The 25,296-nt window shown below is 41.8% G+C and overlaps 2 protein-coding genes across 12 annotated transcripts in view; both read left to right on the plus strand.

The window, feature by feature from the left end:
• On the plus strand, positions 1-19,130 carry Zfp367 (zinc finger protein 367). 3 transcript variants are annotated; one of them, XM_087590345.1, is made up of 6 exons: positions 2,691-2,822; positions 5,346-5,452; positions 6,511-6,661; positions 7,723-7,842; positions 8,960-9,098; positions 16,625-19,130. In XM_087590345.1, exons 1-6 carry the CDS (start codon positions 2,798-2,800, stop codon positions 16,845-16,847), a joined length of 765 nt encoding a protein of 254 aa, XP_087446471.1. In that variant the 5' UTR covers positions 2,691-2,797; the 3' UTR covers positions 16,848-19,130. The 3 variants fall into 3 exon arrangements, with proteins under 3 accessions (NP_001012051.1, XP_087446473.1, XP_087446471.1); NM_001012051.1 differs by lacking the exons at positions 2,691-2,822; positions 5,346-5,452 and adding an exon at positions 1-579; XM_087590347.1 differs by lacking the exons at positions 2,691-2,822; positions 5,346-5,452 and adding an exon at positions 756-1,173.
• Positions 19,131-23,022: 3,892 nt separating this feature from the next.
• Slc35d2 (solute carrier family 35 member D2) overlaps positions 23,023-25,296 on the plus strand; it is a 31,561-nt gene continuing 29,287 nt past the window's right edge. For 8 of the 9 annotated variants that reach the window (XR_015640648.1, XR_015640649.1, XR_015640650.1 and 5 more), the window contains exon 1: positions 23,047-23,192. Coding sequence is in view for 5 of the 9 variants with exons in the window: in XM_087589930.1 (XP_087446056.1) it covers positions 23,071-23,192 (122 nt within the window). In the remaining 4 variants the exon portion in view is untranslated. Of the gene's footprint in view, positions 23,193-25,296 lie in introns of all 9 variants that reach the window. The other variant, NM_001106098.2, reaches the window with a different exon arrangement.

Consider the following 25,296-nt stretch of genomic DNA (forward strand, 5'->3'; position numbering starts at 1 on the left):
CGCGGCGGCAGGTTGTTATTCTCGGGGACTCGGCGCCTCGCATCCCGTTTTCCTGTCAGCAACGCTGCTGCAGCCTGATCGTCCGGAGCCGCCTGCCATGAGCCGGCGGCTGTGAGGCGCCGAGACGTAGCAGCGCGGGCGAGCAAGGCAAGCTCGGGCCGAGAGCGCGAGGGCTGCAGACGAGCCAGCATGATCCGCGGCGCCCCGGCACCCATGGCGGAGCCGCCGCCGGTCATCTTCTGCCACGACTCTCCGAAGCGCGTACTGGTATCGGTCATCAGGACCACGCCGGCAACGCCTCCGTGCAGCAGCGTGGGAGAGCCCGAGCCACCGCCGCCGCTCGTCCCCACTAGCCCCGGCTTCAGCGACTTCATGGTGTACCCGTGGCGCTGGGGTGAGAACGCGCATAACGTGACGCTCAGCCCGGGGGCGGCGGGCGGCGTCGTTTCGGCCGGACTGCCCGCGGCGACTGAGCTCCCGACGCTGCGGGGTGCGCCGCCTTCCTCCGCCTCCGTGGCCGCCGTGTCGGGCGGGGAGGACGAGGAGGAGGCGAGCAGCCCAGACAGCGGCCACCTCAAGGTGAGTGGCTCGGGCGGCCGAGGCGCGGGGCCGCCTGGGGCCCGTTAACGGCGCGGCTTGGCAGCGGGGCGGGGCCGGGGAGGAAAATCGGGGCGGCGGGGGCGGTGGCTGACAGGACGCTGACGTCACTGCCGCGCGCCAAAACCGGACCTTTGGGGGCTAGGCTGTCACGTGACGGGTGCGGCGCCAAGGCTGGTCTGAGGGCAGCAGGTGCAACGGGGTGATGAGGGGGAGGCTCGCAGTGTCAAGATTTCCTGCACTGCTGTGCTTCTAACCTCGCATCTTCGGCCTTCTTAGATGTGGAAAGAAAGGATGTGAGCTTTTGGCTCCAGCCTACATTGGGGTGTGGGCTGGGTATCCCTGGCTGGCCTGGGACTTATGAGAGTTCCACCTTCCGAGTGCTGGAATTCAAGGCTAGCGACACCAGGTCCTGCTATATATATACTTTACATCAGGAGCAGCTGAGGGTTGGGTTTGTTAAAGCGTCTTGGTGAAGACCGCATAGCTAGCTAGTGGCAGTGTTGTTGGTACATGGTAACTGTGCCCGGAAGGACCCGGGATACTTTACATTCATCAGCGTTCAAGAATGTATCGGTAAATCTGCGTGTCGAATAAATGTTATTGCAAGATCCATACGCAGTTTTCTGTTGTTGCTTGAATGCCTGAATAACATAATTTGCTACAGGTGTAGCGAGCAAATTGCCCGGCAGGTTAAGGGATACTTGGTTTATGAATTGTAGCAAGTTTGGTGACGTTATGGGCAGTAGCCAGAATGTTGAAACTATTTCTGGTGAGGAAGTAAATACTTAACTAGTGGTATATACTTAACTAGTGGCATAGAGCAGTAAAGTTGAAACTTGCACCACAGTGCATATTTGAAAGAAAAGTAGAGATATTGGTAGTAGTATCTGTGTTGGTGTAAGCAACAGCTATTTTGCTAGCATTAGGTAGCCCCTCCTAACATGTCATCTTAGGTACTTTAGGTATCTTTATTAATTTAATACTTTAGTCCTTAGAAAATGCATTGTACAGTTAAGTGCTGTAAAGTGCATGCAAAAATACCATGGGAGATTTTTGTATTTGTGACTTTTTTAAGTTGTAGTTAATTTATGTGTCTGCGCATGTGTATGCCTGAAACTGAAGTCAGTTTCATGAACCACCTTGAGGGTGTTGGGAATCTAGCTCAGGTCCTTTGGAAGAGAGAGCAACAAGTGCTCTTAACCATTGAGCCATCTCTCTGCCCTCTTCTCCCATGATTTAATCTTAGTTTTTAACTCAGTTTGATTTTTGGATTATCCAAAAAAAAAAAAAAGTTGTTGTAAATCAGTGCTTCTCAACTTTCCTAATGGTGCATCTCTTTTATACAGCTCCAGTTGTGGTGACCCCAACCATAAAGTTATTCCCACTGCTATGTCATAGCTATAAATTTGCTACAGTTATGAATTGTACTGTAAATATTTGTGTTTCCCAATGATCTTAGGTAATCCCTGTGAAAGAGTCGTTTGACCCCCACAGGGGTCTTGGCTCCATAGGTTGACCTTTATTTGTTTGTCCAGACAGGGTTTCTCTGTGTAGCCTCCACTGTCTTGGAACTCTGTAGACCAAGCTGGCTTCGATCTCAGAGATCCTCCTGCCTCTGGTCCCAAGCTGCTGAGAGTTGTAGTAAATAGATGAAATTATAGGTGTGTGCTTTTTGGCTTGAATCAGACTTATCTTTACATAGTTGTAAATAGTCTCACAGTGCATAAGTTTGAGTTTTATTTCTACATCTTCACCTCTTTCAGAGGGAAATATACCAGAATTAATGTGGAAATGAAAGGGCTGATATATGTGTATTTTTCCCCTTCTCACAAAACACTTTTAATTTTCAGAATTGATTTGATAACAGAGTCTAGTTCTTTTTTTAATTAGTGAAGTGATTGAAGTGCAGCTCTAGAAATTCATTTAGGATTCTAAACTTAAGAGAGAAAATATTGGACTATGGCTTTATTTGAGAAAATGGCCTTATTTATTTATGGTCAAGATGTTGTTGGTTTAAAGAGGGAGAGGGAGTCAAGCCCCCTATGTTGTTTTGGCTCTAAAGTTCTTATGGTGATGATCTACTTCTCCAGGCTTTGAGTGAAGTCATGATGCTTGGCTGAGTCTGCTCACTTTCCAGGAAGATGGAGATGAGTGTGTAGTGTACCCAGTGTTAGGAGTGCTCCCATTACCCTTCATTATGTCACTCCAAGGCACTAACAGCTGTGAGTGAGAGCAGCGTTTATTTCTGTTTGTTGCTATGACTCCCAGAGGAGGTGTTAACATCTGAGTTGTACACACCCTATGTCAGCTTTCTGTTGCTTTTTTGTTTGTCTGTACCCTAGATTGGCTCTTCTGAGAGAGTAAAGAACATCTTATCACCTGCTAGCATGTTTTGGACCCTCATTTCAAAATCACTTAGCATTACTTATCTATAACATTATCTTCTGTGGTTGAATTCTAGGAGACCAAGAACAGTTTTCCTTGTTTTCCAGGGCACTGTATCCCAGTCTGTGCCCCTATACTCCCTGTTCAGACTGCATTCATGATGGATGCTGTAGTGCACTGAGCCTGACCCTGCCTGACCTGTATCTACTTTTATATCTAAACATCTATATTGCATGTAGTCTTTTACACAGTTGATTGTATATAGTGATTTTTGATCATCATAGAAACTACTTATTCTGTTAGCATAGTAGCTACCATTTATTACCTGGCATGGAGTGGGCACTTTGTAATGTTAAGAGTAAATACCAGGCTATCTGTTGAACACTGAATTTTTTTTTAATTCATCTAATACTTACCTGCTGAGAATGAGAAAAAGCATTCTGTAGATAAAGGTCACATGATAGATAGCAGAACTTCTGACACCAGCAGAATGCTTGTTTTCACTCTACATTTTGTTCCCATATGTACACATGTAAATGGACTTTTAGGGATTAATTTTAAAAATATTAAGTTGATATAAGCATACATAACTTATTTATAACTTATCTATATAAGTTGAGATGCTTTACATAAGGGCACAAAACTTGATATTGAGTATTGAAGTAGAGACTTGGAAAGTTGTGAATACAGATCAGGTGGGAAGTAAGCAGATCTGAGAAGCATAGGGAGTTTGGATCCAGCCCCAAATGTAAGGCTCACAAACATTTCTGCTCACAAAAAAGATCTGCTGCTGCTGCTGCTACTGATTTTTCTTCCTGATTTACTATGCTTTATCTTAGATAGGTTTCTATAGCTGTGATAAAACACCATGACCAAAAGCAACTTGGAAGGAACTACTAAGGTCATACTCCCATCACTGAGAGAAGGCAGGACAGGAACCTGGAGGGCAAGAGCTGATGCAGAGGCTGTGAGGAGTGCTGCTTACTGGCTTGATTCTATGGTTTATGGTGTCTTATTACACAATAGAAATGTTAAGTCAGGTCTTTTATTTGAACTTGTCAAAAACATTCAAGGACTTTTTATGTCTTCTATCTTCATATAATTATAAATACTTTCTAAAGGTTGGGAGATTATGTATGCAAAAGTTTTTAGTGATGTTATCCAAAATTTCATGTTGACATTGTTTTTTCTTTGAGTCAATAGTCTTAACAAGATTTGTCCTTCAGTCTACAGATACCGTTAATTGACTGCTGCTAAACATGCCTAGAGACATGGTTTTCTTATTGTTAAAATCAAGATGGAAATGGCCTATTCAAGTAATATTGGTTATTTTAATATATATGGTTGGGGCTGGTGAGATGGCTCAGGGTGCAAAATGTTGCTGCATAAGCATAAAGGCCTGTGTTTAGAGCCTTAGTTAGCATCCAGCATCAACATAAAAGCCGTCTGAAGCACATCCATAAACACAGTGATAGAAGGATTGAGGATATAGAAAGACAGGAAGATCTCAAGGCCTCTGCCCAGCCAGCCTTGTAGAAGTGGTGAGCTTTGGGTTCAGTGAGAGACCCTGTCTCAAAAAATATGGTGGTGGTGGGGAGATACCTGACATTGATCTCTGGCTTCCAGATGTACACACACAGGCATGCACACAGATAATGTGTAGCTAGTAGATACAGTTCATTTATTTGGAACATTAGATTTATTTCCAATTTTATTTCCTTAATTAAAAGAATGCATTTATTTTATGCATATAAATAACATACACACACATACATGTATGTATATTTATATACAATTTAGCAAAATAAATAGGTGATTTAATTTTTTTCTTTCTTTTTTTTTTTTTTTTTTTTCTTGAGACAGGGTTTCTTTGTGTAGCCCTGGATGTCCTGGAACTTGCTCTTTAGACCAGGTTGACTTTAAATTCACAGATCCACAGCACTGGAGTTAAAGGTGTGCACCACCATACCTGGCGTGAACTTCTTTCAAAGTGAAAATTTTGACTGAAGGAAGTTTGGTTAGAGCTTAACATTTTAAGTCTGAGGCTAAGATTTAAGCTTTGGAAGCCTATAGGTTTTTACATGGAGAACAGTGACATCTCTTAGCTGTGCATGACACTTGTAGCATTGTTCGTTTTTCATGTAACCCATGTATGTGACAACTTACCTGGGAAATAAAAGGAATTTTTAAAAACCATGTTTGCTGTAGATTAGAGACAATAGTGCAAGCTTCCCATGAACAATACTCTGTTTACCGTTTGCTTGCATGTTAAATAACTGTAATACATTTGTGACCATGTTGGTATGCTATTAACTATTCAAGTTGTCTTGGGTTTTGTGTGTGTTTGTTTTTTGAGGTAGTTTCACTGTGTAGGCCAGACTGTCCTCAGATTGGCTTTGTAGTCCAGGCAGGCCTCAGACTCACTTGCAGTCATCCTGCCTCAGCTCCTCAGAGCAGGGATTTACAGGTATATGTCATAATAGCTTCTTGGTTTTTGTTTGTTTGTTTGTTTGTTTGTTTGTTTGTTTTAAAGACAAGGTCTCTGCTGTGAAGACCTGGAACTCAAAGAAATCCACCTACCTTTGCCTCCCAAGTACTAGCATCAAAGGCTTGTACTACTACACGTGGCCTTCTCATTTTTTTTAATTTATGTGACATTAAATTAATATTTTGAAGTGTACCCTGAACTTTTTAATTTGTCTTTTAAACTTATAAGAATTTATTTTGAATTACCTTAGCTTCAGTAGGTAAGCCTATTAAAACTACTTCTATGTAGCTCCATCTTTCTCCTCTTAGGATATGCCTTTTTAGTGTAGAATATTGAGATCAAGCTCAAGGCCACTGGCATAGGCAAGGGCCCCATTAGGGCAGGAGCTGGGGGCACAGACAGGACACACACTTTGTTTTCCTTACCCAGGTTTACATCTCTGCTGTAGCCTTCACTTTCTTGGGGTAGAGCTTCTGACTGGGTTCAGGAATTTCTGAGCGTATGTTTGATTTTCTGTGAAGTCTTCTCCCTGATTTTCCCAGTCTTTCCTGGGTCTGCTTGCTTTGGGCGAACCCAAGTTTTTGGTCCCAAGAGCAGCAAGTTGTTTGTGAACAATGCCCTCTTAACAGTTAGTCTTTGGCCTGAGAGATGTCTAGATTAAATGAGATAAAGATAAGTGCCTTGTGTCCGTCTACCAAGTGGCCCATCCAGGTCATAGCAGATAGTTTTTCAGAGTAGGTTCTGGTTTGCTCTCTGCAGGTGGGAACAAAGTCACACACTAAGGACAGACCTTTTGAAGGTTTGCCACTGGGTAAAGGAATAAAGGGCAAATGAAAGTGCTTTGGAGGTGTTTGCTGATTTAGTATTTTGGGAGTTGCTGAGACTGCTGATTTTAGTAGTTTTCTGTAATCTGTAGCGAGGTGTGGGCTGTTAGAGCCACTTACTCTACAGTTCTTGCTGATGCTACTCAGTTTGTATCTTATGCTGCTTTAACGATCCCAGAAAATTATACTGAAGTTTATTAACAATGTTAACAGGATGGAATCCGACGTGGAAGGCCCAGAGCAGACACTGTTCGGGATTTAATAAATGAAGGAGAGCATTCATCTAGCAGGATTCGCTGTAACATCTGTAACAGGGTATTTCCCAGGGAGAAATCACTCCAGGCTCACAAAAGGACTCATACAGGTAAGGTGACAACATTGTAGAAATGGCTAGAAGTGATACTTGATTTGGTACTTAAGTTGTTAATTAATATTATTTAATTAGGTTAAAGTTGACTTATATTTTCTTATATTGCCACTATTACTTTGAAATTTTAAAAATCAACCACTGTTACTCAGTTGCTTTTTGGTGGGGAATGGTGGGTTTAGTTTAAAATTGAACATTGTCAGTTGTGTTTTTATTCCACCTCTACCTACCTGAATTCTGTTTGTTTCCTCTAACACTTACATGTTGTATATAGCAGTCCTTGCAATCTGTATAAAGAGGAAAAGACTTTGTAGAAGGCGCATATTCTTTCTATAATGTTGACCCCAGGCGGGAGGAGCCTTATAGTAAATCAGCAAGCAATAAATAATACACTAATTACGATTGAAATTTTTGAGTGCCTTATCTAGGTTAGCACTATGCCATCCGTAGAAATTTAAATGAAACAGAAAGTAGGAGAATTTCTGCAGGAGACGCCTACGGCACCTGATCACCACAGGACACGTAACCGGAAGACAGCAAGTGCAGCTGAAAGGCTGCAGACTCAGGGTTAGAGTGGGCAGGGAGGTGTGTTCTCAAGGATAAGACAGACAAAGAGGCATTGCCTCCTGGATGGAATGTCTCTACTGCAGGAAACTAAGGACCTTCTCCAGATAATGAATTAGGTGACATTGCATTTTGAGAAGAATTATCAGGCAAGTTTTTTAGCAGTCTAAGGAGCTCAGGGAGGTTTGGGATGGTTTGAGGAATTACTACAAAAGCAGAGTTCTGTGCTGGTGCCTCCATCTTGAGATACAATGTAAGAGGGATGCTAGAGGCCAGCTAGCAGGTTATTGGAGTATCCCCTGTGGTTGAATGAGCCCAAGGAAATAGCCACAGAAGGCAGAAGTTAGAGACAGGTGCTCCAGTGCTCCCTGCCTGTGTGCACTGTGATAAATATCATTCCTCACTGGAGTTCTGATCCATGTGAGGAGGGCGGACTTTCCTCCTTCCCCTTCTTCTTGCTCCCTCATGTCTGATGATGATGTCGGTCTTCTTAGGTGAGAGACCTTATCTGTGCGACTACCCAGACTGTGGAAAAGCCTTTGTTCAAAGTGGACAGCTCAAGACCCACCAACGTCTTCACACCGGAGAGAAGCCTTTTGTCTGTTCAGAAAATGGTATGGTGTTGAAGTGAGATTTTAGGAATAGTAACCAGCTAGTGGTTAGAGTAAGTTTTACTTAGATTATTAGTAATCAGCTGGTAGTTTTACTTAGAATTTTTGAGAAGAGAAGATTTTTGATAAGCTTTTATAAAACATCATAAGCTCCCCATCCCCAAGCTATGGATTGAGCCCATGCCTTTGCACATGCTAGGCAGGTACTCTCATTGAACTACATACCCAAGTTTGTTTTTGTTTTTGTTTTTAGATTTATTCATTTATTATATATAAGTACAATGTAGCTGTCTTCAGACACACCAGAAGAGGGCATCAGATCTCATTACAGATGGTTGTGAGCCACCATGTGGTTGCTGGGAATTGAACTCAGGACCTCTGAAGAGCAGTCGGGGCTCTTAACCACTGAGCCATCTCTCCAGACCCATACACAAGTTTTAAGAAGTAGAAAAATTCATAACAAATGTAGCCTTTGAAGTAGGCTTTTATTTTGGTTGATAAACTATTTAACTAGAGTAAGTAAGTGTATCTTTTCTTAAAGGGACCTATTTTTACATCCATCTATTTGTGTGGCAATAAGGGGATCACTCACATTCTAGGGATCAAACTTAGGTTATCAGGCTTGGTGGCAACACCTTTACTCCATGAGCCATCTTACTGGCCCTCTTAAAAGGGTAGTTGGATTTCAGTATAGTCCTGTTCCCTTTCTTGATTTCTTTTCAGTTTCCACATATGAGAGGAAACTGTTTTGTTTCTTTATGAAACAGGGTCTCGCTGTGTAGTATTGCATGGCCTGGAACTCCCTAGTTAAACCAGGCTGGCTTCAAACTCAAAGAAATCCACCTGCTTCTGACTCCTGAGTGCTAGAATCAAAAGTGTGTAACACTGTGCCTGACTCATTAGAAAACCCTTGTTTTGTTAATATTTAAATTTTTATCTTATGAGTCTATTTATTTGCATGTATATATGTGTACCATAGTTAGAGAGGGCCTTGGATTCCATGACTGTGACTATAGAAGCTTGTTTGGTTAGAGAATTCAGCATCTCTCTGCCTTCCTTTGTACGTATCGAAGCTGGACATATTGCGTATGTCTGAATGTCCACATTCTGTGTTTTAAAGGCTGCCTAAGCAGATTCACTCATGCAAACCGCCATTGTCCAAAGCACCCTTATGCCCGGCTGAAGAGAGAAGAGCCAACAGACACACTCAGCAAACACCAGTCTACGGACAACAAAGCTGCTGCCGAGTGGCTGGCAAAGTAAGGCTGTGTGTGTGGTCTCCCAGAAGATGTCTTAGGGCTTGGGTTTATGTTAGAGTTTGAGAATTCTTTCATTTTAAATAAATTACTTATGTATGTTTTATAAAATAGTTCAGAATAATCCTTAATTTCCTATAGAGATGTTAATAAGTGTTTGGGATCTGTGTGTGACAGAAATAATAGTTTGTGTGCCCAAAGCACAGTGTATTTCTTTTTTTTTTCTTTTTTCTTCTTTTTTTTTTTTCCTTTTTTGATTCACTGTTGAAAAATATGGAACACTCATGAATTTGCAAGTCACGGCAACAAGGAGGTCAGCATAAAAATCTTTCCCTGAGAATATTTCACTTGAAAACTTTTTGTTAACATCACTAAAGGGTTTTAGGTCCTTATTGTGCTGCTGTAGTTCTTCCTGCTAGCTATGCCACAGTGGGCAGGTGCTTATTGATGACCATGTCACTGTTGTTTCAGGCTCCTCTGTTCTTGGCTGGAGGCCTCACCTCTTCCTTTAGCCATTCTGCTCATCTTTTTGTCTTACTCAGGTTAAATATCATTTCAGGAAAGGCTTACTTGACCTTACTTGACCTGGGAACTCTTAGAACAAATACTCTGAGACCCAGTTCATAGATGGAGGCTTGTGTCATCCTGAGTGTGGAACCCACACCTTTGCTGTAGTACTCAGAGCCCCAGTGCCCTGTCAAGATTCTCTCGCTTTAGTCCTCAAGCTGAACTAGCGGTTCTTTCAATGCTGCTTATGTACTGTACTCACCACCTAGTGTGCTGAGATAGACTTCCTAAAATGATATAGTTGTGTTTTATTTATTTGTAAACAGGGTCTCACAGTATAGTCCTGGCAGGTCTGGAACTTGCTATGTAGAGTAGGCTGCCCTGGAACTCACAGATTCATCTGTCTCTGCCTCTGATCTGCAGGGATTAAAGGCATGTACCTTTAATCCCTTAACAAAGATTAAAAAGCTTTGTTGAGTATAATTGATATATGAGTATAATTGATATAATACGTTGTATTAAAGTGTACAATTTGATACATGTGACATTTTGTCTACACCGTGGAACCACCATAGTCAATGTAATGGATGTATCTGTCATATCCAAGTTCCTCCATAGCTCCTCTATAGATTTATTTATTTATTTCATGTATATGAGTACACTGTTCAGACGCATTGGAAGAGGGTGTTGGATCTCATTACAGATGGTTGCAAGCCATTATGTGGGTGCTGGGATTTGAACTCAGGACCTCTGGAATAGCAGTCAATGCTCTTAACTATTGAGCCATCTCTCCAGCCTCCTATAGCAACTCTTAACTGCACTGCTTCCAGCTAGCACTGATCTTCTGGGACAGAACACTAGTTTGTACTTTCTAGGGCTTCATAGAACTAGTTAAATGAATCAGTTAAAGCAGATGGCTGCTTTAACTCAGCACCATCATTTGAGGCTCATGCTTATTGAGTGTTCCAATAGTCCATTCCTTTTATTGTGTACCTCTACATCAGCTTGTTTAGTCAGTCACCTTTTGATAGATCTTTGAGTTTTTGGTATTTTAAATAAGGCTGTGAGCATTAGTATACAGGGCTTTATATTGGCACTTGTGTATGGTCACTTATCATTTAAATATGTACTTTAGACACCAAGTGAGTGAACATTTATTTACATTTTCTCTTGTGACTTATCAAGTGGCTACAATAAGACTAAACTAAAATTAAAACTAATGTTAAAATTTTTGGATAAAGTATATTATTGACATTTCTTTCTTGGTCATATTTCTTTTTTCTTTTGTTTTTGTTTTTAGCCTGCCTGTTTTGAGCTCACTCTGTAGACCAGGCTGGTCTCAACTTGGAGACCTGCCTGCCTCCATAACTGGCTATTGGTCTTATTTCATAGGTTTAATGTTTAATTCTGTCGAAAGTTACCATTTTCCCCCAAAACATCCTCCCCCCCCCCAAATAAAAATAAAGCTGGGCAGTGGTGTCTACACAGAGAAATCCTGTCTTCAAAAAAACCAAAAACCATTATTTTGTTAAATAAAAAGTTTTTCCCCTGTATGGTTCTGAAGCTCCTGATGCTGAGGGCCTCGTATGTGTTAGGTAGGTGCTTAGCTACTGGTTCAGAAGATAAGATAGGTTCCTAAGGTTAGGGTTAGGGTTAGGGTTCATACATAATAATATCGTTATAAATAAAGGTAGGGGTCTTTTGTTTATTTGTTTCTGGTGTTGGGAGTTGAACTCAAGGCCTTGATACATGTTACACAAATGTTCTACCTCTGAGCTACATACCCAGGACAGCATATAGTATAATGGCAAACATGATTCGAGAATGCAGTGGGAGGTCTAAAACAGCAAATATCTGATTATAGACACATGAACAGGAATCTTTACTCCCCAGTCTTAAGTTCTCTGTATAAATAAGATTCCCATGTATGAGCTCTGAATAGTCATAAAAAAATACTTACTAAAGAACCACTTTAACAAAATTTCATTTTTATTAGTATATATTCATTGTAATGGGTTTCATAAAATACATTCAACTCTATTAAGGCCTTTATCAGAACAATCCCTGTGTTCTTTCCTCCTCGACCCTCAGTCTTATTTCTACTTTCATGACATATAAATGATTTAATGAGGCTATATAAAGACTGAAATCCTCAAATGAGAGAAAATGTGATATTTGTTTTTTTGTGTCTACACAACTTTGTTCTTTATGGCTGAATAAAATCCACTATGTATTGTTTACTGTGACGGGACCTGGGAGAATGGAGCCAATAAATGAGGCAGACTGAAGTCTCATGCAATAGCCAACTTCATTCAGAGCATCAGACTGTTTATACTGTGAGGATTAAGAGGAGTAACTTAAGTAAAGTGTACAATCACAAGGGCAATACAAACAAAAGAATAACTAGTTGTAATGAATAACCCGAAGTAAACTCACTCCTGTCACTACACTGGGAGGTGCACAAAGTTTTAAAGCTAAGATCACAACCCTTACTAGGTGGTGGTAGCACAGACCTTTAATCCCAGCAGGTAAATTTCTGTGAGTTCATGGCCAACCAGGTCTTTGAAAAGAGTTCCAGGATAGCCAGTGTTACACAGAGAAACCTTGTCTCCAAAAACAAACAAACAAACAAAAACTCAAGACTCTTGTCTTGGTTTCTTGGCATTTTCTCACAAGCACTCAGAAATCTCACATGACTTCATTCTGGGACTATGTTATGAATTTCTTGAACGAAGGATATCCAGAGTAGTGCATTTTGAGAGGTTGTGGATAGATTGTCATTTGATGCATGAATATCCTTTAAATGAGTTATAAACATAATGAATAATTTTAGATAGTAAAAGAATTGTGTCTAATACTCTGCCCCCAAGAATAGGGATCAAAACTATGTTAAATACTATTGATTGTATTACTATATTGATCAGAAAAATCTAGAGACTAGCTTGAAAAGAAACTGATATGAGTAGTTGTTTTGTTCTCTTGTAGAATGAAAGCCCATATGTTCATAGGAACATAAATATGATGTCCTTTGCAAATGGGAAATTATTCAAGTTCGGGGAAAAATTAAATGTGGTCCCCTTTTCAGATGAATGTGTAAGTCTATTACAGTCCCAACGTCCAGTCACATACAATCTAGAAGTTGAAGGGCAAGGAGGATGAGGAACATACAATACATGACACTCATCAAAGATGCATAGGCCAAAGTCACTAGTGTTGCGGGAAAGAGATTCACAGGTAGCATAGGGCTCTGTGTGTTTTCTTCTCCCTTGGTGCATAGGGCCTTATCTTATCCTAGATTGGTGGACATGACTTATGACATGGTCTATATCTCTTTTTGCCTTTTAGCTGGAGGTTTGCTATCTTTCTAGTGACTTTCATTGTCTCCTTGCCCTCCACCATCCTTGATGGCCTAGGACAGGAGGAGCCAAAGAATGTACAGTTTTAGCGGGTCCATCTACAATGACAGATGGAAACCTCTTCCCAATTTTCTTATGGAGAAGTAGAAATAGGGCAGGTTGTTAATACATCAGCTTGCTTATTTCTTGAATATGCATGAAAATGAGTCTATTGCTGGAAATAATCCTACAACATAAGCAGAATCTGAAATGATATTTAAGAGTTACAAGATATTTGATCTCATTGCATCTTAGTTTGGGTTTTTATTGCTGTGAACAGACACCACGACCAAGGCAACTCTGTAAAGGATAACACTTAATTAGGGGCTACCTTATGGTTTCAGAGGCTCAGTCTATTAGCATCATGGCAGGAACCATAGCAGCATCCATGCAGACATGGTGCTGGAGAAGGAACCAAGAGTTCTACGTCTTGATCCACAGGCAGCCCTGAGAAGCCTCCCTCAGCAGACAACTAGGAAGAAGCTTTCTTCATACTGGGTGGAGCTTGTATAGGATCTCAAAGTGTACCTCCACAGTGATGCACTTCTCCCACGGCCACACCTCAAAATAACACTTCCCATGGGCCAAGCATATTCAAACCAGCATACACTGTGAACGCTAAGATTATATTATTTACTGAAAAGCTGTTTCTAGTTGTGTGTCTCAGCCTTAGCAGACACCTTTAATCTCAAACAATGAAGGTAGTAAAGTTAGTTTGTAGAAAGATGGTAGTTTAAAAGTGATGTCTACTTGAATGGCAGGCAGACAGTAGCAAATCAGAGAAAGATTTGACAGAATAAAATATACCCAACTCTCACTAGAAAAGAGGGGAGAGGGAAGCTACTTTCAGGAGCAGTGCAGAGAGGGAGGAGGCAGTTTTACTGGGAGAGTTACAGAAACAGGTTGAAGAGAGATGGAGCTAGACACAGGTGAAGACAGAACGAGCCACAGAATGAGAAGGAGCTAAAAGAACAGATTGCTAGAGTTATTTTGAGGCCAAGCAGAGAAATTCAGGAGAGATGGAGAGAAAGAAACCAGATCGAATCAGTCAGTGTGGAGAGGAGTTTAGGCCAGAACAGCTGAGTTGAACCATCCAGTCAGGGTTCAGAAAAAGCTAGAAAGCAATGAGCTTATTCATCAGCAAGTCTCAGAATCTAAAAGCATTCTAGGCATGGATAAGATTGTGTGGAGGCTAGAAGCTTCCAGGACTAGGCCTAGATTAGCAGAGTGAGGCAGTGAGCCTCAGAGCTGACAACTATCCAGAGAATAAAAGTTATTTTACAAAGATTATATGAATTAAAACAGCCAGTTCTACCTCTTGGGCTGAAGAAAAGGAAGTATTACTAGATTAATGACAATCTGGACCATCAATCCCTCCTATACGCTTAGATGAACCATCAATACAGTAAGTATCTACCTATGGATGAAAGAAGTTGGACAAATTATAATCACAAGTTAAGTTCATATGAGAAAAGTCCCATGACTTCCTGTACATTCATAGTAATATGCTGGGGTGATGCATGTTTAATCCCAGTACTCAAAAGACAGAAGCAGACAGATCTCCCAAGTTTGTAGCCAGTCTGTTCTACAGAGCTAGTGCCAAGATAGCCAGAGCTACACAGAGAAATCCTGTCTTGAAACCATCAACAACAACAACAAAAATCCAAAAACTTCTGTAATGCTTTTAAAAACTAATGGTTGAAGGTAATATAATGCAAGGATCAAATTAATATAATTGTTGGCATTGGCTCCTCCCCTGATTTACTAATTGAACAAGAAGAGGAAAGTAAGCAGTTAGTATTTGATGGCTCTTATGTATACATAAATCTATTCCAAAGGTTCATCCTCTTGTGCTATAATCCTGTAGGAGACAATTTTGTGGGGAAAATAAGTTTACAGGCAATCAAGGATCCACACGATACACAATTGCCTTTTTTAGTCTGAATTCAAATAGCTTGTTCTTTTCTTGCCTCTTGAGATAATATATGGGAACTAGCCAACACTGACTTTCCTTCTAGGGTTATAAATAGTGCATTGGAAATATACCAAACAGCTCACGGGGCTTGGGGAGGTATTGGTAAATGAATTTCATTTCTTCACTTTACCCTAGCTTGCCTAGGTTATAAAGTTGGGTCATTTTCAGGCTATGGATGATACGCATCTGAAGGAGGCTTTAGTAAGGGGGTGTGTGTGTGTGTGTGTGTGTGTGTGTGTGTGTGTGTGTGTGTGTGTGTAAGACATCACCAGCATAGTTATTGGGTCTGTCTTTACTTTCAGTTTTGCCTGAATGGGGAAATCCCTTTTTGCCATTTTTACCCATTTTAAGGTTTGATCATTCAGTTTACATTTATGCAAGAATTACCATCTCTTCTTCATGATTAATATCCTCCTTAAGTGTTTTGATAACAATCCAAATTAATGCCCAAGTGACCCAAAATTAAATGGGATCTTTTTCCCTTCTTTTATGCCTTTTCAATATTCTTTCAGACTCTGTCCTATAAAATGCCCTACTCTGAAAACAAGTGATCATAATTATAAACAACTTGCAAGCAATTTAACAGTTGTGATTTTAATACTCATGTTCTTTCTTTAAAAAAAAAAATGCATAAGCTCAATTGTGGTTCCCGCTCTAATCTCTTAGCTGACTCCAGGTCGTTGTCACAGTGTACTTGGTGGGACCTGGGAGAATGGAGCCAATCAATGAGTGAACTGTCTCATGCAATAGCCAGCTTTGAACGTCAAACAATTTATACTCTGAGGGTTAAGAGTGGTCACAAGAGTAAAGTGTACATTTACAAGGGCAAGCCTCATATAGCATATAAACAGATAACAGTAGTTGTAAGGAATAATCTGAAGTAAGCTCACTTCTATCCACTATACCTGGGAGGAGCACAAAAGCATAATCCAAGAACAATTCCATGTCTTTGACGAAACTAAGGTCACAAGACTCTTGTTTTTTGGAGTTTTATCACAAGTACTCAGAAATCCCACCCTACTTTATTCTTTGACTGCGTCCCAACATGTGTGTGGGGGTGTGGGTATACACACCCATACACAAACACACACACCACATTTTCTTTATTTGAGCATCTGCTCCTAGACACCTAGACTTGGCTACTGTGAACAATGCTGAACTACTATGTGAGCATCTCCATAGTCTGTTGATTTGGGTGTGGGATATCTGGGTCATATGGCAGCTGCATCTTGAGTATTTTGATGAACCTCCACAAAATTTCAGTAGTGGCTGAGCTGTTTATCTTCCTATCCATATGTAATGGGTCTGATTTAGGCAAGATGAGATATCAGTATAAAAAATACGAATTTGTTTACTGTTTGTACTTCATCTTTTGAGAACTAAGAATGATTTTTAAAAAGTATTTTATGTGTTTGTACCTGAGTGTATTTGTGTGCAGGAGTTCATGGGGGCCCGAAGAGGGCATCATATCTCCTGGAACTGGAGGTACAGACAATTGCGAGCTGCCATGTGGGTTCTGGGAACCTAATCCAAGTCTTCTGGAAGAGGAGCTAGTGCTCTTAACCTCTGATCCATCTCTCCAGCCCCACTAGGAAAATACTTCGCAGTCTGATGTCTGCCACATAAACAGTGTGTGTTTGCCTTTTGCACAGGTACTGGGAGATGAGAGAGCAACGCACCCCCACCCTAAAAGGCAAGCTAGTTCAGAAGGCTGATCAGGAGCAGCAAGACCCTCTGGAGTACCTCCAGTCTGATGAGGAGGACGATGAAAAGAGTGGCGCCCAGCGCCGGCTGCAGGAGCAACGAGAGAGGCTGCATGGGGCCCTGGCACTCATTGAGCTGGCCAATCTGACAGGGGCCCCACTCCGCCAGTAGCCCCCACACTGACTCTTCACTGTACAAAAGTACTGCCCAGCGTACTTACAAAGTAGACCCTCGGGCATAAGCTAAGCACCTTATTTGCTTATCATAGGCTGCTATTCTGTAGAAACTTATGAAGAATGTTGTTGCCTCTGATGGGGTGAGAGAGAATTGCACTTTTTTTTTATATGGAAATGGATTTGATGTAAAGTTTAAAATATTTTGTAAATATGGACTGCAGTTACAGGGTAGAAGCTACAAGTTGTGGGAAGCTAGGTTTTGCAAGTTTAATGCATTCATTGGAAGCAGTTCTCACAGGAAGCACTTTGTGAATAAGACATTTGTGTGAAAAGACAGATTGGTACAAATAGCCAAAGAAAGTTGAAATAGATTATTTATAAGATCATTTTTAACAGTGTATGTTAGTGTGTGTGACAGTACTGTAAACACTGAAGCAGGGCAGTGTGAGACATATGTATAAAATACATATTTTTAAATTGCAAAATAGCATGGCCAATAAGTCTAGAGAAATGAGAGGCCAACTATTTGGAAAGATGATATAAGTTATGGCCTTGAAAGAAAATAGGTATTTGAGGCTCTTTGTAAGATGGGTACTAGTTTTTAAAATTGGTATAAAATGAGTCTCATCCCATCTTTCTGGGCTTTTTAACTCACTGTAATGCTGATGCTTAGAAAGCGCTCGTCACTCAGCTTGTTGACTGGGGACTTTTGCACATTGCTCAGCTGCTGGACCTGAGTGATTAATCTTGCAAAGTCTATGTAACCTGGCAACTGGTGCATATGTGTGCACCAGTGAGATCTATTATGGGCCCTGTAATGAGATTGGCACTTGTGTTTGTATTAATAAAAGGGACATCTGCAGGGTTGTTTTCTAGTAAAATGTTTTAGGTCTTTTGATAGTAAACACTAAATTTTAATTGTTCTGCTTGTTTAGCGTTATTAGCGGATGGAAGCCTCCATATTTATATTTTCAGTGCATATTGCCACCTTTCTGCTTCACTTCAGAATAACATGCCAAGCTATTTTGTGTTCACTAAATTTAGCTATCAGTTAAACACTTGAGTGAATATTGGCTATTCAAATATGCAGGCTTCTGAGATAGTTTTAGCTGCAGGTGTCTTGTCTGGTGGTTCAAAACCATTTTCTCCAAATGAAGTTATTGAACATGTGTGTACTAAGGCATGAACAGAATTCTAGGGGCCGAGCAGCCACCTCTTTTATGGAGTCAGGAATCTATCACTTGAGCTTTTGTTAAAAGGTGAATAAAATTATATGCAGAGCATAGTGATTTATTGACTCCTTAATTGGAGACTTCAAAGTAATGAGAGGAAAGATGGGCTCCTCAGTGCCTTCTTTTTTTATTTTGGAGGTAGCATCCTATCCTACAAGTTTAGATTATACATTACTGAGAATGTAGGCTAAAATCTCGGCAGTTGCAGTGCACAGGTAGTTAAATTGTATAGCCTTGGAGAGTGGAGGTAAGAAATGTCTTGAGAAGCGCCAATGTGAAACTGAAGTTGGGGTAGTTAGAATAATGTGTATGACGAGGACATACTTTAAAAATGGAATTCCTCTGTACAGTCAATTTCAGACCTTTAGGGGCTTTTTGTAATAAGAGAATTTATATTTGTAATGGTCTGTCTAAGAATGTTATCTGTAATCTGGTATGTAGAATTTTAACGTGGAGCACTTACAAGTACGATAAGAGACCATACATATGGCATCTAAATGTTCTTGGTTTGGCGTTCGACATTTTCTCTAGAATTTTTCCTCAGAGAAATGGGAGTGTATGAACCAAAATGCAACACTCAGAAGTCTTAGGAAATTTTAAATCTGATCAACTCACCTTAAGGACAGCAGTACAATTGAAAAATGCAATTGGTCAATTCACAGATAAGATTTAAGGCCTTCAAAAAGTAAGGACTTTGTTTCTTCAATTGACTTTTGTCAACAATTGTAGTTAATATTCACAAGAATTTTTATTTGTATGATTGGACAGTTTAAGAAATTATTCCAACTGCTTACATTGGCCATGTTTTAAAGGGTTTTTTGTTTTTTTTTTTTGATATAAGCTATGTACTTGGACAAAATACATTGGCATCTAAAATTTGAGGTGTGTTATGACTGCTTTTTGTTTTAAAAATGTGGTTACATTCAGATTTTTGAAGTGTTTTATGCTTCAATGGCTAAGTTGTAGTTTGGCAGAGTTAACAGCATATTAATAAACATGCTGTAATTTTAAAAGATGCTTTGAATAAAATTTTATTTTAATTTAAAGCATAAAGTACATGGGTCATTCTTACAGTTTTTGTAATTTGTTTCTCTATCAAAAATATAAAAACCATAATAGATAGATGATTAGGTAGGTAGGTAGGTAGGTAGGTAGGTAGGTAGGTAGGTCGGTCAAAAAAAAATGGAAACAACCCACAACCAGACATCCTTCAGACAGCTCTTTTGAGGTTTTGGGTTGACTTCAGAGTATCATACATACGGTACAACTACATCATGTACACAACCCTCAGGCTTTTTTCTTTTTTTTAGCATAATACGAATTACTGTTTCTTTAAAATTATGGTTTAAGACAAGGGCTCACTTTGTAACCTGGACTGACCTAGAATTCACTAAATAGATCTGCTTGCCTCTGCCTCCTGAATGTTGGTTTTAAAGGCTTACCCTGTTAACACTGGGCTGGATCGTGGATGTTAATTTCCTTACTTTATTCATCACAGTGCTAAAATTATGCTGGGACTGAGGAGATGGCCCAGTGGGCCAAGTGCTTGCTGCATAACCATGAGCACTGGGCTTTGATATCCAGCACCCACATAAAAGCGGGGCAAGGTATGTAGGCCTCTAACTCCAGTACTGGGGGACATAAACAAGTGGATTCCAGGGGTTCTCTGGCTTATCAGCCAGCCTACTTGAAACGCCAACCAAGCTCTAGGTTCAGTCAAAATAGGGGAAGGAGAGAGAGACTGAGGAAAGATCCGGTGTCAGCCTCTGGCCTCCACCTGTGCTCGGACGAGTGAGTGCATCTGTGTAAATAGATGTGTACATATGTATATACTGATACCAGGACAAATGGCTAACTGGGTTGCCTATTAACATATCAAAGCAGACTGGCTACCAGGTTCTCCCAGCACCCCTCAGTTCCTAACTGTTGCAGGGTCCTCCTGGCTGGCATATCCTGCCCTTACACTGAACTCTCCAGTCAGAAGTTGGGTTGCTTCTACCCCAGCTGCTTTTCCCTATATAATATAGCCACTTTTGGCTTCTTGGTCTCCTGGCTTTCCCCTCTCCCTTCCTCTCCTTACATGGGTATTGGTTCAGGCTCATGTTCATTCTGAACCCTACCGAGTATCTCTGCCTCTGGCTATATCTTCCTTTTATCTACAATCATACCTAAGAGCACTCGTGTCCTTTTTACTTTATTTTTTCATTCAATTGTATTAGTGGAGTTAATTAGAAAAGAAAAACATTTGTTATGCGGTGTTTGCATGTGCACACACACACATGAGTGCATGTGCTATGGCTGGTGTGGAGATAGCCTGACAATAGCTTTTGGAATTGGTCTCTCTTTCCAACATGTAGGTTCTAAGAATCAAACTTGGGGCTTTGAGCTTGATAGCAAGTGGCTTTTATCTACTTTGCTAACTTGGAGGTTTAACTATTGCCAGCCCTATCTCAGGTCTTTTTTTTTTTTTTTTTTAATTTTATTTTTATTTATGTGAATACACTGTAGCTGTCTTAAGACACACCAGAAGAGGGCACCAGATCTCATTACAAAGGGTTGTGAGCCACCATGTGGTTGCTGGGAATTGAACTCAGGACCTCTGGAAGAGCAGTCAGTGCTCTTAGCCTCTGAGCCATCTCTCTAGCCCAATCTCAGGTCTTATTTAGGGTAATAAGTGGAGATTTCCTTTTACTCAAGGGTGCAGAGTTTGGAATCATCCTTCGAAGAGCCCGCTAGGTTTTCTTTTTACCTGAGTTATTTTTGGTTCATCTTTCAAGGTTGCCCTACCCTGATTGTCAGGTCCAATGGGTACCCCAACTTCCCTCAAAAGGGCAGATGCACTGATACAGTCCAAAATTGAGTCTAGGCCCAACTCAACCTAGACTAGCAGGATTTTGACAGTTAGATACTTAGAAAGGATGTGTGGCTCCATTGACCATGACTGCACAGGCCTCCAGGCTCCCTCACAAGTGCTTGTTAAATGCTTCAAAGCCTACCCTAGTCTCCTACCTGCCATGCCTGCTCCGCTCTTCATCCCTTTATAACCTGTTATTCTTACTGTTCTCTTGCTATCTTCTAGCTCTATATTCTGTTCTCTGTCTCCACTATCCCCTCCCACTTCCCTGGCCAAGTGCAGCCCTCTTTCTCTTTCTCCTCTGGATACTTGTTTTCTTTTCTTTTCTTTTTTTTTTTCGGAGCTGGGGACTGAACCCAGGGCCTTGTGCTTGCTAGGCAAGCCCTCTACCACTGAGCTAAATCCCCAGCCCACTTGTTTTCTTTTATACCCACAACATAAACCTCAATGGTCCATGATGGAGCGAGCAGTCCCATTGGCAGATTCTTCATTGTGCACCTCTGATACCTCTGGTATGTAACACCCAGAAGAGACACAGAGGGACCAAGGGACCCGTGCTCTCCTATCCAAATCAAGCTGCTGAGTCCCCTAAGGTTTGGATTAATTTGTTTCTGCTGGCTTTTATCCAACTAGGAATCTTACTATAGTCCAGGTCGAGCTGAGTTGAACCAACTTAGCCTGCTTTTTTACCAGGGAGTGAGGAACCCTTTCCACCTAACACTGGTGCGTGCCGACAGAACTCAGAAACGGTAGTCGGGCTGTGTAATGCAAGTTAATACAGGTGAAAAGTGCAATACATCTGAACATGAGGACAAATTGGAATGATCGTTAAGAGTGCCCAAGTGCAGACTTCTGCTGATGTTAGTACGATTTTAAAAATTGTTTTGCAGAGTGTATGTGTAGAGTGACCAGAAACAACAGATCTTTAGAGGAAATCAGCCAAAGTGACTACATTCAGATTTTTAAGGTTTATCTTATTTAAAAAAGGATTTGTTAATTCTGCATATGCTTGTGTGTATCTGTATACACTGAGTACCTAAGTCTGCCCAGGCCAGAGGCATCAGATCTACATGGAGCTGGCTGGTTACAGGTAGCTGTGAGCTGCCTGGTGTGTGTGTTACAACAGCCTGTGTCTTCGGCAAGAACAACTAGAGCTCCCAACTCTTGCTCCATCTCTCCAGTCTGTAATTAGACTTTAATATCTTATGTGCCTTTGTTTCCTTTCTTCGAGGTAATTTGAGCTCGTCTGGCCGAAATTTTCAGTGTTAGGCCACTTCCCACAGTTCTAGCCTTTTTATACAGCTGACCTTCACCTATTTAACAGGACATCTTAAGCTTTTCTAAGACTTTTAAAATTATTATCTAGAATTAAAAATATGGAACTCTTCAGTGGAAATAATGCTTCAGTCCTTCTGCAGTTCTGATCTTTTATTCACAAGAGCCAGGGATCCTGGGGCTGCTGTCCTAGGGAGAAGTGGGCCTTTCGTGAGGGAGGCCTGAATTTACCAAATGTGCCCGGAGGAAGAGAAGCCGAATACATGGCATTTATGGTGGATGCCAGTCTTAGGCACTTAGGAACGAGAAACAGAAGTGTTCCGCACAAGCGCTTATCTTGAACTATGCCTGGAAGCATTTTTAGTACTAGTTGTAAATTGGGAATTACCATTATGCCATCCACCACGGCAGATGGGGGCGCTCTGAGCACCGAACCATATGCAGGGAGGTGTAGCCCAGCACCACAGCTGGCACTGACCCACGGGGAGGGCTCAGGGCAACTCCTGCCCTTTGTGGGGATGTTGAGCTTGGATTTGCGTGTTTGCTTGGCTGTATTCAGTTGTCAAGAACGCATCTCAGGCGCGCCCGGTAGGATGTAAATTACACTTTTTAAAACAAACAAAAAAGCGGAAACGAACCTCAACCTTTCTGGGGGTGCCGGTTAAGGCAGTTTTTCCGGCATTCCCAGGCGGTGGACACCTCCAAGGAGAGAGCTCACTAGAGGAACCGGCACCGGCGCGGGGCGGGCCGTGATCGGAGTTCGCGCCCCGACTCTTCCTGTTCCTGCCGCACCCTCTTCCCTGGCTGCTGGGGGCGGGACCGCGGGCTGGGTTAGGGCTGGTCGGCGGAGGGCAGAGATGGAGGAGCCCGACGCGGCGCGGCTGCCCTCTCGCCTGGCCAGGCTGCTATCGGCGCTCTTCTACGGGACATGCTCCTTCCTCATCGTGCTGGTCAACAAGGCGCTGCTGACCACATATGGGTGAGGCTGGTTATATGGGATGCGGGGTGGCGGGGGCGTGGAAAGCCGAGTGTGCTCTGCCTTTACCAAGTCACCACCCAACAAAGTCCACTTGCGATCAAGAGCACAGCACACACCAGCTGAACTTGGAGAGCCAATTTTGCAAGCCTTAAATAAGTACACCAACTGAGGAAAAAAGTGACTTTAAGGGCTACTTATTTTGAGACAAGGCATTCATCAGGTAGCTCACACTGGCCTCGAATTCAAATCCTCATGACTGAACCTCTCTAGTGTTGTTATGACAGGTTGCAACATCGTAAACATAAGTGTATTTTGGGCAAATTATTACCTTTTAATCTTTGTGGTGTTTTTGCGACAGGGTTTCATGCAGCCCAGGCTAACCACTGGACTACCTAATGGTTTTCCTGTCCCCACCTCCCGTGTATAACACCACACCTGTTTTATATAGTGCTGGGGAAGCAGCCCAAGGCTTTTCACTTTTACTGAGCTACATCTCCAGCTCCAAGCAAAACAAACAAAACAAAAATGTATGTCCCATCGATTACATCTGGACTTGTGACCTATTTATGTAGGTTAATCATCCATTCTCAAGTAACCATCCAGAAGTTTACAAGATAAGTATTTTGGATCAGAGTGGAGTTCACTAGCAACTCTATGCTTCTTTGAACATATTCGTAAAGACTATAATAATATCCTACTTAATTCTATTGTGTGGTAGAATCCGGAGAGAACTGTGCTTTAAATCTGGCCCCAGGGGTGACTGCTCTGCTCCCTGGCAATAGTCTACACTTAGCACTTTTCTTGCATAGAGAACCTAGCTGACCACAAGCATGGTATTGACCTCCCAGGGCCTTGCCTGAGCAGCCACAACCCAAGGCACTCTGTAAACTCCACAGGTCTGCCTTTTTGTCTTGTATTTGGGAAAACGCAGACCCACATCAGGTCCACAGGTTGTAAGTCCAACAGATACAATTGAGTATCTACTGTGCTGAGCGCATGGTGGGTGCTGGGAAGACTAGGTATGGACCGTGTGGAACAGCTTTGATGGAAGTAGTTCTGCTTCAACAGTAGGGAGTAAACAATCAGGTTCAAGAACTGAGAAAGCATTTCAGATGTGACCCGAGAGAGAACAGGGTCAGACAGAAGAGAGCAGCAAGAGCTTGGCTTCCTGGAAGAGCAGAGAGAAAGTTGACATAGCTGGATGACTTGAAGGGAGTGACCAAGTGCCATGTAGACCCCAGTAGAGCTATACAGGGAGGGCGGGGACAGAGCCTCCATTCTGTGTGTGCCTAGGATATGACAGCCATGCTCTCAGACACATAGGTAACTGAAGTGAGTAGAACAGGTAAAAACCCTTAATCTCACATCCTAGTGTACCAGCAATAAACTAGTAACATTGTGTGTGTGTGTGTGTGTGTGTGTGTGTGTGTGTGTGTGTGTGTGTGTGTGTAGAGGTCAGAGGACAACCTCCAGGAGTCGGTTTTCTCCTTCCACTGTGTGGATCCCAGGCATGGAACTCAGTTTGTTTTACTTGGCAGCAGGCTAGTTTACACACCAAACCATCTTCCCAGCCTAGTATTCACATTGGTTGGCTCACAGCTACCTATAACTTCAACTCCAGGGAATCTAACACCCTCTCACAAGCATATGAAGTAAGTATTTATGAGAAAAGAAACCACACAACAGTATGTTAAATTAAAATGAATATTCACTTAAGCCAGTTAATACATGTAGTGTTAAGTCCACAAAGAAAAAAGAAAGTGTCAGAATAGGGGTGAGGCTGTTGGTGATGCTTGCCTGACCTGCAAAACACTGGATTCAATCCCTAGCACTACACTGACAGTTGGACACCCGTCACTTGGGAGATCTATCAAGTTCAAGGCCATCTTGAGCCATAAGAGACCTTGCCTCAAAGTAAAATAAAGAAAACGCAAAGGCGCTGGAGAAATGGCCTGCAGTTAAGAGCATTGACTGACCTTGCAGAGGACTCAGTTTGGTTCCCGGCACCCCTGAGTTGACTCACAGCCATCCATAACTCCAGTTCTAGGGAATCCAGTGCTCTCTTCTGGTCTTCTTAGGTACCAGGAATTCACCTGGTACACAC

This window comes from Rattus norvegicus, chromosome 17, assembly GCF_021556685.1.
Source record: "Rattus norvegicus strain SHRSP/BbbUtx chromosome 17, alternate assembly SHRSP_T2T, whole genome shotgun sequence".
Lineage (NCBI taxonomy): Eukaryota > Metazoa > Chordata > Mammalia > Rodentia > Muridae > Rattus > Rattus norvegicus.